This window comes from Miscanthus floridulus, chromosome 9 (assembly GCF_019320115.1).
Source record: "Miscanthus floridulus cultivar M001 chromosome 9, ASM1932011v1, whole genome shotgun sequence".
In the NCBI taxonomy this organism is placed as follows: Eukaryota; Viridiplantae; Streptophyta; class Magnoliopsida; order Poales; family Poaceae; genus Miscanthus; species Miscanthus floridulus.
In genome coordinates this window covers 136362260-136381396 of record NC_089588.1, presented here as the reverse complement: position 1 = coordinate 136381396, position 19137 = coordinate 136362260, and the positions used below count along the sequence as shown (strand labels likewise).

The following is a 19137-nucleotide window of genomic DNA, read 5'->3' as shown; positions in this document are numbered from 1 at the left end:
TTGCAAATTCAAAACTGACCACAGCTGCAAAAGTCATATATTTTTTGTGTTGATGCTATGGATCAAGTAAATGCCATTTTTTCTTATATTAGGCATCAAAGCTTTTGTGGTTTCGAGATGAAAATCTCCCCTAATGCGGCAAAGCTACTTGGCTCCAAAATGAATTAAAAAAATCCTAGAGAACTCATTTAAAGTAATGGTTTGGAAGTATTATCTTGTCAACTATAGTCCCACGATATGTGCTAGGTCAAATCCAAAGTTCTTCACAATGATATGCTAAAATATATGGTTTGAAATTTCAATTAACGTAAGCAAAGATTCAAATAACAGGGCCTTTCCTTTCCATCACTATTGTCTCAAAGTGAGGAACTCAACCATATGTTCTAAGCACTTGAGAACCAGATGCAGAGCACTAGTGTTGGCGCTATTTACAGCGATAGTTTTGTATCACTCTTGGTGATTATTTCATCTTTATGAGAAGGTTTATGCCACTTGGTGCTGATACGAACCCAACAATGCAACATCGTGTTTTCTGGTTCATATTGCTAGATTGTAGAGAAGTAGACTTAGTTGAGCACTTTTATAAGAAGCACAGAAGCAAAGTCGATCTAACCAACATTAGGCCTCGAAGGACATGAGGGCATGTGACATCTGTAGGAGCATGCATTGGACATGCACTTTGTAAACTAATATGATGAGGAAAAATATATAAGGTAATTGATATACATATGATACCCAAAAAAGTATTACAGAGTATGACATCTGAATAATATCAGAAAATGCACAGAGAGAGACTATGTGCACAAAGTGTTGGTGTCTAATGATTGGCAACACGTTACGGGGTTACCCGGAACGATGTTAGGTGGGCTTCGACGTATGCTCAACTAGATTGTGAACGCAAAGACATCGATTTATACTGGTTCAGGCCGCCGAATAGCGTAATACCCTACGTCCAGTTAGGCGTGTTGCCTTGCATTTTGATTGTTTTGTATGATGATGTTACAAGGGGATGTCCCTGCCTCTCTTTATATAGTCCAGAGAGAAGGTGCATTGATCTAGTCCTAATCGGTTACAACAGAAGAGTCCTAATTCTATTATAGAGACTAGCTTTCCTATAATCCGACTAGGTCAGTCCTTGTAGCCTTGGAGAACGGCAAACCTTGGGCCAGCCCATCTCCTAGCCGGGTAGTTGGCCCTATGGAAAACCCTTAGGATCTTGGTCTGTCACAAAGGTAAGCAAATTTGATTTGTTGTAGGTACAAAACATGAACTTCTAATTCTTATACTTTTAATAAAACTTCTAGCATACGTAGGAGCATGCATTGATGGACAAGCACCACGTAAATCAATATTTCCATTCTCTCAACACTGTGATTCTAAAAACATTTCTTTTATTGCAATGATTTCAGTGTAAACATCCTGTATTGCCGGCCGACCTTTCGGTGAGTCCACAGAACACATTAGGCCCAGTTGTGCCATCCTTTTGATACAGTTTTGAATACCATTGAGTGTTTGATTCTCAATTTCATTGTCATGACTTGCTGCATCATGAAACGGAACGAGACTGCTGTCCAAAATCTCACAAATATTGTGTGGAAATGCATGCTCCACAAAATTGTGAAGGTTAAGGCCATCTTTAAACATGTCATTTGTTGGATGCTTTCCTGTAATCATTTCTAATAGAATAAGTCCATAGCTATAAATGTCACCTGCTGTTGAAATTTCACAGCCCATTCCATATTCTGCATAAATAATGTAATACAAAAAAATCAAATTATTGTAGCATACGAAATTATCTTAAGGAATGGTATTGCATGAAAACCCTATTATTTTCAAAATATATGAGAACGCGTGATAAATTAATTACTTCCACTAAGGCTGACCAAGGGACATATATCAAAATCATATGAATAAATGCTTACCTGGTGCAATGTATCCAACTGAACCTCTTGGTCCAATAATATTTCTTGAACTATTAAGGTTCACTGAAGAATTGTCATGCAAAAACTTTGCTAATCCAAAGTCGCTAACGTGAGCAACCATATCATCATCCAAAAGAACATTGCTTGGCTTCAAATCACAATGAACTAGAGGAGGCGTGCACCAATTGTGGAGATAGTCCACGGCTGCAGCTATATCTATGGCTATCATTATCCTCGAACCTAGATCTAATAGCATTCTCTTTGTTTCTGACAGCCCATTTGAATGCAGCCATATTTCGAGGTTACCATTTCTCATATACTCAAGAATGAGGGCTTTGAACTCATTTCCCATTTGGTCCGAGCCTGAGCACAAACTAATCACCCGTATAAGATTTCTGTGTCGAGTGCTTCGTAACACCTCACATTCAGTAAAGAAGTTTTTTGGTGCCCCAAGTTGGTCAAGTTTGAACACCTTACACTACCGGAAACACCTAAGTTGACGAGTGTCCCCACCTTTGCCGTGGGCAAGATTTCGGGCACTCGGCAAACATGGTGTTTGCCGAGTGTCCCAAAGACGACACTCGGCAAAAACAAAACTCACGGCATAACAGTTTACGCCGAGTGCCTACACTCGGCAAACAATAGACACACGGCAACCTCATGTCCAGGTAACACCGTCGACCTCCGTTATCATTTTGCCGAGTGTCACACGTTAACACACGGCAAACCCACCTATATGCCGAGTGTTAAAATACGACACTCGGCAAACCCACATCTATACCGAGTGTCACCTTGCGACACTCGGCAAATGCTGTTATATGCCGAGTGTCAGCATCTGACACTCGGCAAACAATTTTTTTTTTATTTTGCCCCCCAAACTTTTTGTACTGTTGTCTTACAATAAATGTTGCTCTGTGTTGAAGTTTTGTACATTTCTGAGTTATTTTACTATATTTCGTCAATTTATTTTAGTCAAATGAATTTTTGGTAATTTTTTGGATTTGAACTGCAAGTGCTTCGAATATCCAAAAAAAGTGAATAAAAAAATTATATTCTTGTCACTGAGTCTGTTTTGAGACCGTATCCAGGGCCAGACCAGAAATTTCGAACATTGTGTTCGCGAAACATGAGCAGAAACGCGAGGCGGAAACGTCTGAAAATTCTATAAAAAGCAAACGAAGTCTGAAAATCATGAAATTCGTCGAGTTGTCATGATATCATACGTGGAGGCTATGGTAAAAAATTGAGAGTGTTTTGGCAAAGTTGACACGTACGCTGCTTACAAATCGGATCATCTCCGGAGAAGTTTCTGAGATTTGAGAAAGATCCGGTAAGATGAGGGGACAATTTGAATGTCGATTTGGAGTTTCACTTCAAAATTTTTTGTATATACAATAGAGAACAAAGATCGCTTCTTGTGAATTTTTGGCAATTTTTCGGAGCCATTTCATAATTTTAATTCTTTCGTCGCAATTATTGAATTTTAGATGCGTGATATACAAACACATGAAATAATAGTCCAATTTTTGTACAAGCTTGAAATATACATTTGTGAGTGCACCTAACAAAGTGTAATGCAAGTTCATTTCATGAAATTAGTGAAACATGAAATAGAGGAAAGTAATTAAGTAGAGGAAAGAAAAGGGCAGCACGAAATATAGAAATAAGTTTGCCGAGTGCTGCATAGGTGGCACTCGGCAACAATGTAATAAACTTTTTTTAAAATTTCTTGTTAAGGGAGAACAGGGATTTTTTAAAATAGGGAAAACAGGAGGGCACTTTTTAAAAAAAATGTTTGCCGAGTACCCAATCGTCACGGCACTCGGCAATTAGGCGTTTAGGTTTTTTAAGTAGTTTACTGAGTGCGCCATCGGCCGACACTCGGCAAACTGATGGGATTTTTTTAAAAAAACGTTGCCGAGTGTCGTATCGGGCCGACTCTCGGCAAACAGGCCGCAAAATAGCTAGGCCGCTGGCCGGCTCTGGCCATTTCTCCATTCTATCCCCGCGCACGCGCGCGCCCTCCTCCGTGCGCATGCGCCGCCGTCGTCAAACAGGCCGACGTGCTCCCCCGCCACCGAAACCCTAGTCGCCCCTGCCATGGCCCTCGCGCTGCGCCTTCGGCGGGTTCTCGCCGCGGCCTCAACCTCGGTGCCCCTGCTCCGCCCGTCCGCCTCAGTCACCCGTCCCTCCTCCCCCCCTCGCGCCCCCCGCCTCCTCCCTTGTCGCGTCGCTCCCGCAGGCGCCGTGGTGGTTCCTTCCCGGCAGCGCCGCCGCCGGGTTCCGGTCCACGGCGGCGGCGGCTGCGCGGGGCAGGGACCACTTCGGGGCTGACGACAGCCAGATCTCCCCCGACGAGATCCTCTTCGAGGGCTGCGACTACAGCCACTGGCTCATCACCATGGAGTTCCCGGACCCCAAGCCGTCGCGCGAGGAGATGATTGAGACCTTCCTCCAGACCCTCGCCAAGGTCGTAGGGAGGTATGACGCCAAGCGGGTTCTTCGTTTCAATCCTGTTTCGGTACGAAATGCAAGACGTTGTTACGGATTGGGCTTGCTGTCGCGGTGAATTGGTTGTTGTAGGCGCTGAAATGCTATTCTGAATTGTACCGATTGCTTCATCTTGTTGTGCCATGGCTTGCCTTGTGGGTTATATGGTACCAGTTGGGTGTTTTTATCTAAATTGGATGCTACTTCTTGTGTGTCAATTAAATGCTGTTGTGCTTGAGATCAAGTTTGTTAGGTCCAATGATGTAGAAATATGTCCCTCCTTCAGACGATAGGACTAGTATGAAAAGTAAGCAGTGCCATTTACTTCTGGAGTTAAACCAAGGAGGTTGTATATTGAGCATTGGTGATTTGAGGGACATTACTCTAGCAAGTTTTTCCTAGAATTGCAATGAACATACGTACCAGAAGTGGTTGTGTAACACATTATTTTGTGTTAATTTGATGTGGGATTCAGAAGTTGGCGTACCAGTCCTCTTTTACATTCTTCTATATCAGGTAGTTTAGTAGAAATTTAGACTCCCTATGTATAGGCCTAGGCGAGAACTAAAAAAACTCACATCACAACAGGAGGCTGAAAAGTCCCCATCATGATTTTTGGAGTAGGCCTTGAAACGTAGAGATGCTTATAGGTCCTGTTTTTGGGAACCTAGCTAGCTAACTTATATTCGATGAAAAATGAAAATTCACTAATTAATGCCTGGCTAGCTTATTCTATACAATACAAATAAAAATATCTATAACTCCGTGCATATATATATGTTAGACTAGATAAGTTTCGTTTATCGGTATATTATACTACTCTGCAGTCTACATCATCATACTGTTCCTTGTTCCTCGTTTTTAGACTTATGTACTTCATCACATTGTTTTCTTTACTTTTGAAGGGTTAAAGGGATTGTTATTTGTTTTTTTACATGCAAATTTGCTTACTGATCAAGTGTAATTAATGGCTTTCTTAGTAACTTCGTCAATATGCATGTAGGTTTATACACGCCTTTTAATCTCTGATGTGTGTATTGCTGCCCATAGCCTTTTGCAATAGATACTGGCTTGGTACTGGCTTGGTGACAGCATCGTCGACACGGCCACTACTCCCACTCTCTCCCAGATCCGAGCAAGCGACATGGGCCAGAGGCCGCCCATACGCCCACGGCCGACCAGTACACAGTACGCCATGCAGACTTTGCAGGTTATTACTCTTTTATTCGTTGTTCATTGTTTCTTACATACCTTTGATTTCCATTGTAACATTGGGGTGAAATTTTGTAGGCCGAGCTAGAAGAAGAGAGGAGGCAGAGAATAGCGTTGGAGGCGAAGATTGACGCTAATCGGCAGAGGTAGGAGCAGATGTTTCAACGGATGCAAAATCTCGGCGCGAAGATGGGTGAACCTCTGCCACAAGCGCTATTCCTTCCTCCTCGTCCTCCTGAAGACACTCCTGTAAGTACATCTATCCCCATGTCCACTCACTCACACACACTCACACACACACACCAGCACACACACACACTCACACACACACACCAGCACACACACTCACTTACACACACACACACACCAGCACACACTCACACACACACCAGCACACACACTCACTCACACACACACACCAGCACACAAATACACTCACACACACACCAGCACACCAGCACACACACACTCACACACACTCACACACACAGTTGTATTTGTTGTATTGCCTTTTGAATTGCAATGCTACTAGCTATATATGTCTCAACAATTCCTTTTGCAGCTATCAAGTAATCTTATCTATTCTTTGTGCAGGGTCAATCGGCGGCATCAAACGATGTACCTCATGACCCACCGCAGCAGTTGCCGTGGTCTAATTGGTGATTTGCTTCTTTTCATGTGTTGAACTTATTCCTTGTGTTGCACTTATGCTTGTAATGCACTTGTGGTGGATACTTTAAACTCGAACCTTATGTTGGTATTGTGGTATGACATTTGTGTACCATTGTGGATTATTGTGATGTATGTGATATGTGGTGTGTGGAGATGATATATATGTGATATCTGTGCTGTGTAATATATCTGTGCTGTGAAACATATCTGTGCTGTGATATATATATATGTGCTGTGAAATGTAATGCAAAAACAAAAAAAATAGATTTCTGAGGCTTTGCCGAGTGTTATGACCAAGACACTCGGCAAATATGAAATATTTGCCGAGTGTAGGTATTATCACACTCGGCGAAAAGCTGTTTTTTTAAAAAACCAAATACTGTTTCAAAAATATTTGCCGAGTGTCTGCTTGCGCGGCACTCGGCATATTATTATCATTTACCGAGAGCAGCACTCGGCGACAAGGAATTCTAAAAACAAAAAAAAAATTTAAAAAGAAATTAGTTGCCGAGTGCCTTGCCGTTTGACACTCGGCGAAGTCGCCGTTAACGGCGGGTCTGGCGTTATGACCGTTTCTTTTCGCCGAGAGCCAAACAGCACACGGCAAAAACTTTGCCGAGTGCCCGATAAATGGCACTCGGCAAAGTTGGCTTTGCCGGCACTGTTTATGGCGAGTGCTATTCGCCGAGTGTTACACTCGGCGAACCATTTGCCGAGTGTTTTCTGTCTTTTGCCGAGTGTTTCGGGCACTCGGTAAACTCAAGGAGTCCGGTAGTGTTAACTGCAACAGGGTGCGCCAAAAACTTGAATATACCTATATAGACAAATCCAAATCTCCCAGCTCCAACTAGGGATGAAAATGGTACGAAAATATTCCGAACCGACCGCTTTCGTTTTCTATATTATGATACCGTTTTCTATATTATGATATCGTTTTCGAATTTTGCCAAACATAAAAATTTCTCATTTTCAATTGGTTTCGCAACCATTTTCAACCATTTTTGTACTCTTTAATTGCTAAAATGTAGAAATATCCCGAACCGACCGCTTTCGTTTTCTATATTGTAATACCGTTTCCGACCGTTTTCATCCCTAGCTCCAACAAGGTTGTCTGAAGAGAATTCGTTTGTTGCCTTAGCTATGTCAGAATATGAAAACTTCTTCAAACCCTCGAGTGACTTTTGAACAAGCTTCTTCTTACGAAATCTCTTCTTCAAAAGAATGATTGCAGCGAAAGCAGCTAAGATGGTCACAGCACTGACAAGTGGAACTGCTATCAATATAATGTAGGAAGTCCTCTTTCTATTCGATATTGTTGGCATGCAATGTGGTAACTGAAGGATTGGGTCTCTTGTGCATAACATCTTGTTCCCTTCTAAGAAAACCCTGCTTGAGTTGCTAAATGGACCACCTGTAGGTACTACTCCATCGAGGTTGTTGAATGATAAATTAAGAAGCTGCAAACTGCTAAACGTCTCAATAAAGTTTGGGATTTCACCAGATAAGTTGTTTTGAGATAGATCCATCTTGGTGATGCCTCTTAAGCTTGAAAAGGATAGGGGGATGCTTCCATAAAAAAAATTCACCTCTAAGTGAATGGATTCCAATCGAATGCAGTCACCAAGTGTGTGAGGAATCACTCCAGATAAATGGTTGTTGGAAATATCAAGGAAGCCAAGATTAATCAGTCTACCAATGTTAGATGATATGGATCCAGTGAGTTTATTATATGACAAGTCCAGGCCTTTAGAAAGAGAAGAAATGGATAGGATTTCAGGTGGGATGCTTCCTTGGAGAACATTATGTGACAAGTTCAGCATCACTAAATTCTTGCAACCTTTAATGCCTGGAGGTATTGAACCACTCAAGTTGTTCTCCTGGAGATAAAGCTCACTTAAGCTTTCAAGATTTCCAATTGATTCCGGGATTCTACCAGAAAGTATATTGTTTGCCAAGCTGAAGACAAACAACCTACCTAGATTTCCAAGCGTCTCAGGAATTCTTCCAGAGAATCTGTTTCCTTCCAGTTGAAGAACAGTGAGATTTCCAAGGTTTCCTATCTCAGAAGGTATGCTTCCACTAAAATTATTTTCTGTTAGAAACAATTGTTGTAAGTTAGATGAAAGATTCCCAATGGAATTCGGTACTGATCCTTGAAGATTGTTATTGTCTAAATATATCATCTGCAGCATGTTCGAGCTTGTTGTTGAAGACAAGGAACTCCAATCTACTGTCTCAAGATTGTTTGCACCAAGGTCTAACTGAGTCAAGCTGGGCAATGACCAATACGAAGGAACGACTCCAGTGAATGCATTATCACGGAGTTCCAAAGCTTGGAGGTTGGAAGCATGAACCAGAGACACTGGGAGTGGGCCACCAAAATGGTTTCCTTCCATGACCAATGTTTGGATGTTTGGAAGAGTGTAGCCAATGTCACTTGGAATTGTTCCGATAAGTTCATTTTCACCAAGACCAAGATAAGTGAGTGACGTGCTATTAAAAAAAATTCGTGGAACCCGGCCTGACAAGTTGTTATAAGCCAAGTCTAGTACCTCCAATCTTGGAATTCTAGCTAAATGTTCAGGGATGCTTCCTTGCAAATTATTTTCAGCCAGAAGGAGGGTGATAAGGGAGGACAAGTTTCCAAGCGTGGCGGGTATAACTCCTGAGAAGTTGTTTCTTGTTAAGCTAATATACTCCACAGGTGAATACATCAAGGATGATGATGGGATGGGCCCAGAAAAACCATTATCTGACAGGTCTATGTGAAGAAGAGATGTGCTGTTGAAGAGAGTAGAAGGGATGTTTCCAGTGAGCTTGTCACTCATGAGGTCAAGGTAGTAGAGTGTTGAGCAATTTGCCAACATAGGTGGAATGCCACCAGTTAGGCTATTGTTCCGCACAACCACCATGGAGAGTGCTGAACTACTTCCCAAGAACTCAGGAATACTACCATACGGATTGTTACTGGGGAGAAACAGAAATTGGAGTCTAGGAAGCAAACCAATGCCAGAAGGAATGCTTCCACCAAGTTTGTTATTGCTAAGAATAATTTCTTGAAGAAACTGCAAGTTAGCAAGAGTTGGGGGAATCTCACCTTCGATTGAGTTGTTCCTTAGCCTGATAACCTGGAGGCGGGTACAGAAAGATATGGAAGCTGGAATCACCCGGTGATGGAGTTCATGCTTAGGTCGAGGATACTCAGACGTGTTAGATTGCCAATCTCTGGAGGTATGTAGCCATTGATTTGGTTGTAAGATATGTCGATCCTATGTACGAAACGAAGGTGAGCAATGGATGGAGATAAGCTTCTGGTGATGTTCAGGGCTGAAAGGTTTAGAGATACGACGCGAGGTGCATTCCGGGTGCTGCAGAACAGCCCTGGCCAATCGCAGAATGAGAGTGAGTCATCTCTCCACGAGTCCAAGGCTCCAGCTGGATCAGAAAGCTGTGACCTTAGGCCCAAAAGGGCTTGTCGGTCAGTTTCTGATGCGTTACGGATTGTGGATGTGGCTACGGAACATGCACTTGCAAACAAGATGACCATTGCTACAAGCAGAAGCAAGGGCTTGTTTGTGGCTCCTACAATAACCATTTTGCTACTGGAAGCTTCAAGGCTATGGGTGCGATGATTCTTGATTGTGCTGCGCCATATACTTGCACTTTATATAGAGCCCTGAGTGGTACGAGCAGGTGAGAAAGAGAACCAACTTTTGACGGTGAGTGGCAGGGAAAACAAAGCAAGATATTAACAGTGCTTTTGAAAGTCCTTTTACCAGAGCAATAGAGAAAATGAGTAGTGGTGCTGAAACTGATGCGCAGATTCTACGGATTTAGATGCATATATTTCCTTCCTCAATATTTATTTTGAGATTACAAAGTATAGCGCAGACACACACAATGCAAGCACACCCATCACTATGAACGCACGTACGCACGCAAACCGTACCCCTATGAGCACCTTCGAAGGCTAAGCCGGCAAATCCTCGAAATTGACAAAGTCATTATAGGAGCCTCGCTGTCAATGGAAATGTCGTCGATCACACTCAAAGCACAAAAGCTGTTAAATTCTAAAATATTAGCTTCCATGGGGAGTCGAGCCCTTTTTGTTATAAAAAATCAAGTAGTTAAAATAAAGCGTCAGCGTGACTTTGTTAAGTGGCATTTTCTTGACCCACCTTTTCTCTTTCGTGCCTGGCTATAAATATAATCTTGACTATTATACTTAATGAGCATGAGAGAGCTGGCAACCAATAAAAGTTACGCACCAACAAAAAGTGCTTGACTACTGTATTTGGTCTCATAACTTATAAAGTATTCCGTTGTGGAAAGTATAATTCCTACTAGTGGAAGGTAAAAAGTTTATGAACATGGACCGTAGAAAACATGTATTTGTAGTAACAGGTCTCCGTTTGGTCATTGAGCATACAAGGTGGGCCGTATCTCCTTGGTCACCGTTGAATCACTGTGAAGGACTGAAAACGGCGGTCAGGCGACCAGAGGGGGTGAATGAGAGCCTCATATTTCTTTGAAAATATTCGACCGCTGTCCGAAAATCAAACCCTAAAAGCAAACGCACTCAGGAACGATATGTTCACGAGCCAACTGGTGGCTGGGTACCTCCGGTGATGACCAAGAAGCACAGAAGGAACAATCGCCTCGGACTGTCTACCGGCAAAATTCCAAAGAACCGACCGAGAGGAAAAGCTTGGCTGCTGGGCGGAGCGCACGCGCTTCCTGGAGATCGACTTGCCTACCGAGGAAAACATAGAACAACGCAAACCGGAGGAAGAGAGCGGCAAGGGGCGAGCGCTGGAGCCCTGGGTGCTTGGGTGAGCGGAGGTCGGCACCACCGGTGCTAGAGCGCTTAGCGCTGGAGAGCTCGGCTCCTGGAGCCCAACTTGACTCCCAGCAGAAATCGACACAGAGATGAAAACGGACAGGGAGAGAAGAAGCTGCGCACGGCAGGGAGGGCCAGCGACCAACCCAGCTCGGTGCTGTGCTCAAGCTCGGCGAGCAGCCCACCAAGGGCAAGCACGCTGATGTGCTGACTTGCTCGGGCCTGAATACAAAAGACCGACGAGGAGCCTGAGAACAGAGAACAGAAAGCTGATGAACTAGAGCAGAGAAGGAGCGGCGACCAAAAATCAACGGAAACTGATACAAATCACCATGATTCGAAGCCAAACCTTGCACAGATGAAATTCACCTTGGCATGAACCTATTCCCCAAAAATCATAGCCTGGGATTGACCCAAACTCAGGTAAACTTTGATCGAAGCCATGAACTCGAGTTTTTCCCCAAAACGAAATCAGCTTGATTCGTGGTGCACAAGTGAAGGATTTGTCAGGGGATCACCCTAGCCTTGATCACACATGTCCTAGCATCGAAACCCGTCAAGAAATTTAACCCAATCGCAGCCAAAATCGACGACCAAAAATCAACAAAAATAGCTCCGAAAATCGCACCAAAATAAAAACTTCAGATTTGGAGAGGGAAACAAGAGGTGCACGAATTTGATCCTTGGATAAGCTCAAGAGGTCAGATTACATGCCACTTCTAGCCTAAACAAAGCTAAGATGACGAAAAGCTCAAGAACAAGAGCCACTTATCTCTCTAACCCTAGCCTCCTCTCAACACCACGCAAATAAGAGTAACTCTGGATAGCTGCCCATCCAGCCCCTTCACATATATATAGGCGTCCGTCAAAAGACAAAAACACTCTCACATGAAAATACTCATCCCAAATACCCGTTCACTACGTGAAAAACGGTTTGTAGCAACGAGACACATTTTTTGTAGGGGTGGTTGGTGATGGAGCCGCCCCTACAGTGACTTGCTCAGGAGCTCAGACACCAACCACCCCTACAAATGGAAGAGTAGGGGCTGCTGGTGATACGAGCCGCCCCTACAAATGTGTCTGATTTGTAGGGGCGGCTCACTCACCAACCGCCCCTGAAATTGCTATTTGTAGGGGCGGCTGGTGATTGAGCCGCCCCTACAAATGCCCGCCGCATATATACCTGTTGAAGAGAAAAATATCTCCCTTGTCCTCTCGACCTCAGCCCGAGACGCCGCCTCCGGCTTTTCCCTCGCGTCGCTCTCTCCCGTGGCGTCCGCCGCGCCACCCTCTGCCGTCGCCTCCGCCGCGCGCCGACGTCGACACCGCCGAGCGCCGCCTCCGCCTCTCCTCCCCGCGGAGCGACACCTCGGCCTGGGCGGCCGGCCTCCGGCGCGCCGCCACGCTGACCTAGGGTTTCGGCGTGGAACCGGCCTTGGCCCGGGCTCAGCGGCGCACCGGCGCGGGTGGCCTGCTCGAGGAGGTGGAGTGCCACGAACACGCCGAGGAGGTGAGTTCATCTATAGATCAATCTCGTCTCCTCGGCTCCCCTCTCCCTTCCGGCCTTTCCCTTCTCCTCCGCATCTTTTTTGTTAGGGTTCGGCGCCGCGGGCGTGGCCGCGCTCGCCCCATCGTGCCCGGGCCTCGCCGACCTCGACCTCTCCAATGGGGTCGACCTCGGGGACGCCGCCGCGGCCGAGGTCGCGCGGGTGAAGGGCCTACAGAGGCTCTCACTGGCAAGGTGGAAGCTGCTCTCCGACATGGGCGTCGGGTACGTCGACGTCGGGTGCGCGGAGCTGAGGGAGCTCTCGCTCAAGTGGTGCCTTGGGGTCTCGGATCTGGGGATCCAGCTCCTGGCCCTCAAGTGCCGGAAGCTCACCAGACTGGATCTCTCCTACACCATGGTGAGCGCTGAGAGTTTCTCTGTTTGTTTATTGACAAAAGGCGACGGATGATTCTGTCTTTTGTTTTCGTCTTGTACGTTTCTTGATTTGATTTCTTTAATTCACCAGAGAGAAATGGGTTTCAGTTATTTCCTTTGCTAGAAATCTACCTTCATCAGTTACTAGTACATCATTTGCTCAATCTAATTTATTCAGTTAGTGCTTAGGGCATTGGGCCACTTCAGTGTATAGGTAGTATAGTATTCTCGATCTGCAGGCGTTCTTATCTATAAACATGGCAAATCATCTTTGCAACAATGGATCAGCAGAGCGGTACTAGTAGCCGACTAGTTTCTCTTGCAGCTTTGTGCCTAGTGCCTACCGGCCCACTTATCATATTGTGCTGGACTAATAATAAAATGGAAACGTATCTTGTGTTGCAGATCACAAAGGATAGTTTTCCTGCCATCATGAAGCTACCCAATCTTCAACAGTTGACACTGGTGGGGGGTATTGGAATTGATGATGATGCTCTTGGTAGTCTTGACAAAGAATGCAGTAAATCACTACACGTGAGGTGCTCATGGTAATTTGCCATTTTTATTGACTTGCTTGTTACTAGCAATCACACATCAGCTTCGTTTCAAACACTATAATGGTATTATTTCTCTTGATCTTACGCTGTTAGGTTCTGAACTCTGCAGATGCCTTGTCTGAACTAGTCACTGGTACTAAAATATGTATTTTTGATAATTAAAAAAAACAGTGTTCATAGAGCTCTGCTTATTACTGAACTCACATGCTTGCACCATTGCAGGTGCTTGATATGTCTCAGTGTCAGAATATCACTGATGTGGGAGTTTCATCCATGCTGAAGTCGGTACCCAATCTATTGGAACTGGATCTTTCATACTGCTGTCCTGTAAGTAGCTAATCATCTACTCATATTATTGTATCACCTGGGCGTAACTTGAGCCCTCACAGCTTAATTTACATTCTTCATGTATCAGGTTACTCCTTCTATGGTGAGAAGCTTACAAAAGATTCCTAAACTGCGGACCCTGAAGCTGGAAGGCTGCAAATTCATGACTGATGGACTAAAAGCTATTGGAACCTCTTGTGTTTCTTTAAGGCAGTTAAGCTTGAGCAAGTGCTCTGGAGTGACGGATACAGAACTCAATGTTTTGAATCTGCTATTTTTCTTTTTATTGCATATAGGGAGCAACAGATGATAAGAGTGCAACATTGAGTTATCTTTTACTTTTTGTTTGTTTGGTATCATATGCATTTTCATTATGTTGTTTGTTATCTTTTACCCTAACAAGAAAAAAAAGATGCGGCGCCTTTCCCTACACAAACATGTTAGAAAAATTACTGTGCTGCAGTTGTTCTTAAGTTCATCCAAACCTGTTCTCAGATTCGCAGCTGTTCGCACACTTAACAAGGTTGGTCTGCTGCTCTGCTTATTTCTTTACACTAACTGTTTTTGTCGCAGAACTATAATAATTAATAACACAGCAATATTAGTTGCATCCTGTTCTCAATACTTATTTTGGTTTGTGATGGAGTTTGTATTTTCCATGAATGGCACCTGTTCAGTCATGTTACATATGCTTTGTGCTTGAACAACTATTTCATTGAATTCTTGGCTCTATGTTTGTTTATACATTATGATCCATAACAGCTGATCCTTGGGTAGGACAAAGACATGCCATCTGGTTACTGGACTGAATTCCATTTGTTTGATGCAAGATCAGACATTTCAGATATGACATCTTTTATCTAACATGTTTTGAATGAAAACAGTGGAAGACATGATAGAAGCAAGAAATCCTTTGTCTCATCCTATATCTCTGTAATATTCTGTTTGTCAGTAAATAAGATAGAGCCATTACATTTATAAAAAGAAATTTACATGTGATGGATGACTTTTCTGTTCTTAGTCTAACAAAAGTAAATCACATGATAGTATTGCCCTTATTGCAGTTTGATTTATTTTGGGTATGCTGGTTTGATTTATTGAGGCCTTTTATCTCAGGCTTCTTACATTTTTTTACTCATGTCATACTAGGGCCTTGGGGTACTCTCCAATGGCTCAGGTGTCTACTGATCAGAGGGGAAGATTGATGATGACAACTGAAAGACTGAATCAGTCCACTGACAAAATTAAAGAGAGCCGAAGAACTATGTTGGAGACAGAAGAACTTGGTGTCTCAATTCTTCAGGACCTTCACCAACAGCGACAGTCACTACTACATGCTCATACTACTGTATGTACCTGTCTCAGCAGCACTTCCTATTATATAGATTTACTTTCTGGTCGTTTTCTGATTTTACTGGTAGAAATGCTACAATGATTGTTGCTAACAAAACCTATATAACAGCACTACTAATTTAGTTCATTGACTGCGCTCTATCTTGGCTTTATTCATAGCAAGCTCAGCTTGGATTTTGTTTTGTGCATAACTTTTTTATGAAAATTAAATGTTAGTTATCTTTTTTCCGTGGTTCACTATTGAAATCTTAGTGATTTGTGTAGTATTGGTGTTGAGCGTGTGCTTTTTTTTCCTTTATGTTTTTTGTTCCTTATTTTTTTTGCTGGTTTTATGTGTTGTCGGTGGACCCTTTTCTCCTTAATATAATGATGTGCATCTTTCCTGCGTGTTTTAGAAAGTTGTACAAATATTCTGTTAGGTGTGCTGGGCACCACCAAGAGGAAGATCTGGGTTGACAAGAGGAGATCTGGGCTTCCTGAACCTGACGAGGATGACGGTGGAATGAAAGAGCTTGTCGGGACCTTTCTTCTTCCTTCTCTGTTCAGTCTGCCTGGGTGTGTCTTGCTCTCTCTTGTGTTACTTGCATCGAGCGAAGATTGGTTTTCACATTACTTTTCATATACCTATGTGCAATCTCATAGTTTAAATGAACATCAAGCACAATAATTTGCACCGTGTATTGTCATGAAATATTTGTTATAATCTGGTATAAATAAATGTGTATTTTCATTGAGTTTCAGTACAATCGCAGAAGAAGATAAGTCATGATGGAGTTGTGCATGAAAAATATATGTTCTGGTCAAATTTGAATTGTAAATTTTTTTTTGCGAAAAAATGATTTGTAGGGGCGGTTGGTACTGTAGCCACCCCTACAAATCGATTTGTAGGGGCGGCTGGTGTTCCCAGACCGCCCCTACAAATCGATTTGTAGGGGCGGTCTGGGAACCGCCCCTACAAATACATGATTTTGTAGAGACCCTTGCATAGAGGCGGCTGGGCAAACCGCCCCTACAAACGGTCATCACCCGCCCCTACAAAACATTTTTTACGTAGTGGTTAGGGGTAAATCTGTCCAAGTTTTTCTTTGTCGATCCAATGGACCTGGCGCCTTCTCGACTTCGCTTTGCTTCAACGCAAGCTTTGAGAAACCACCACGTGTCCGCTGATCCGTCACTCCCCAGTTTTGATGTCCAAACCGGTCAAACCCGCCACCGATGGTTTTGAGGCTCAAACCACCAAATCGTCCACATCTGGTTTTGAGGCCGTAACCAGAAAACCGTCCTCCGATGGTTTTGAGTACGAAACCACCAAACCGCTCTGATGGTTTTGAGGACAAAACTACCAAACCCCTCCAATGTCGACGCGTGTCCGACCTCTGCCAAGCTTGACGCCTTCGCCTTCCTTCTTGCCTTGACCGACGCCATCTACATCTCCCATGGATATGCATGTCCGGCTTCCACCAAGTGCCATGACACCATTGTCCTCCTGCTTGACTTGGTCGATGCTGTCTTCATCACCCATACTCTTGCAATTGTCGATGTCCCCAAGTGTCAGCCACCACGGCTAGTCACCTGGTCTCCTGGTCCCTCGGTCCAAGCCTCACGTTCGACCTTCACTGCTCTTAGTCCATCGGCATGGCACGTCTCTACTTGACCTTAACCTCATCGTCGACCACCGCCTCTGAGCTCCACACCTGCGCACCACAAGCCAAGAGACATGTTGCACAACCCCAACTCAAGCCATGGTTAGTTCACTGACTCAACCCAAGACGCAAGTCACGTTGACAATCACTCATCACAACCGAACCACGAGGGCGTATATCAACCTTGTGTTCACACATTGGCTCGTGAGTGATCCAACTATATGGATTTATATATATTCATAATATGAAGAAATATGCCGGTGTATTGTAAGGAAAAAAGATCATTGTCTCTCTAGTCGTTGAGATGTTCTTTGGCATGGTACTCACGTTATTGAAATACTGAGTTACTGACAGAAAATTACAACACCGACCAAATAAAAGTGACAGATAGAACTTCAAATACAAATCTCCAGATTTCTCACAGTAATTATTTTGACCTTCAGAACGTTTAAAATTATTTTAAAAATATAGTTTAAACGGAGTTCAAAAAAATTACAAAATAAGTTTGAAAACTAGTTACAAATATTTTTCAAAACCTTTGTCTTCTCTTTTTCAAAACCTGCCATTCTCTTCTTCTTGGGCTGAGCCCAACTCTCCGCGCCCCATCCCAACTTCCACCTGGGCCGCAGGCCCGTTAGCGCAGCAGCGGCCAGCCCAGCTCTCCCGCTCTCGCACCTGGGCCTCAGGCCCGCACTCCCCTCCTTCTCTCACTGTCTCGCCGGGCCCGTTCCCCTTCTCACAGCCATACGGGCCCTACGTGTCATCCCTCTCCTCCAGCCGGCCCCAATCTTCTCTCTCTCCCACCTTTGACCTTCCATCCTTGGCCGACGGATGAACCAGGCCATGTGGAGCCAGCCAAGTGCGCCCCTCCCCTGCAGTCAGTCAAGTTGCAATCACAACGCATTTATACCCCTTCCGTTTCCCCTTTCCTCTAATCCCATGGCATCAATGGCAATTACCGCCATTGACGGCCATTGCCGAGCTCCACACCGGCCCTTTCCCCTCGCCTCCTCCCTATTTAAGCAGGACCAAAGTACCACGCGTGATCACCGCTTCCACCTCGCCCCTCCCCGAGCCTCCTCCCTCGCTCCCGCACCGCCACCATGGCCAACCTTGGCCTGAGCTCCCCGATCTCCCTGCGCCCACCACCTCTGGCCTCAATTTCTCCTCCTATGGCATCTCATAGACACCACGAACCCTCCCCGCTGCTCCTCGTCGCCAATCCACACCAGCAACACCTGCCCCATGCTCGCCGGATCTCACTGCCCGCGTCACTACTACAGGAATGGGTTCTAGGGGCAACTGGTGAGGCTTTGTAGAGGCGGCTCGGCCAGCCGCCCCTACCATACTGTCTCTACAAATCATGCATTTGTAGGGGCGGTTCCCAGACCGCTCTTACAAATCGATTTGTTGAGGCGGCTGGTGTTATCAGCCGCCCCTACAAAATTGATTTGTAGGGGCGACTAGTAACACCAGCCGCCTCTACAAAATCGATTTGTAGGGGCAGTCGTAGTACTAGCTGCCCCTATAATACCTGTTTGTAGGGGCGGTCAGTACATTTTTCCACAAAAAAAATTCAAATTTACAATTCAAATTCGACCCGAACACACACACACACACACACACACACATATATATATATATATATTTCAAATCTGACCAGAACATATATACTACAAATCTGACCACAAGCACAAGAGCATTATATAAACTACCATTACAAGTCCAATTCATAAGAATATATACAATCCATCATTAAATAGACATAATTCACAAGTAATTCATTCCACAAGTCCAAACCATCCCACAAGGTAAGACCAATGTCAAATTCCATACACATTGTTATCAACAGCCTAGAGAAGAGAGGAGAATTTGGGCGGCTGATAATGATGCCAAGTTCCTCACAAGTTCTTGATCATCAGCTCATATTCCATATAATGTATGGACTTGGACAATTTCATCATCGGCAAAACAAAGGAGAGGTGAGGAGAGGGGAGATTTGGCAAAAAAAAAATAGCTGCTTAGCAAACATAGAGCAGCAGTTGATGGCAAAAATAGCCAAAAAATAAGGAGAGGGGAGCTTTTGACGAGCATCGTCCTCACCTGATGAAAAGACATGTAGAACAGTTTTAGATACACAGAGAAACACAACTTCATAAGCTTATTACCAAGAAGCTTGCAACATTCAAATGCAATCGAA

The 19137-nt window shown here is 44.2% G+C and overlaps 1 protein-coding gene and 1 pseudogene across 1 annotated transcript; one reads left to right on the top strand and one right to left on the bottom strand.

Annotated features, from left to right (window-relative positions):
* Positions 1-1228: 1228 nt before the first annotated feature.
* Positions 1229-9843, bottom strand: LOC136481039 (probable LRR receptor-like serine/threonine-protein kinase At3g47570; annotated as a pseudogene).
* Positions 9844-12300: 2457 nt separating this feature from the next.
* LOC136481038 (F-box/LRR-repeat protein 3-like) lies at positions 12301-14251 on the top strand. Its single transcript, XM_066478424.1, has 5 exons — positions 12301-12646; positions 12733-13040; positions 13463-13591; positions 13837-13941; positions 14030-14251. The coding sequence occupies exons 1-5, from the start codon at positions 12301-12303 to the stop codon at positions 14249-14251; spliced, it is 1110 nt and encodes a 369-aa protein (XP_066334521.1).
* Positions 14252-19137: the final 4886 nt, after the last annotated feature.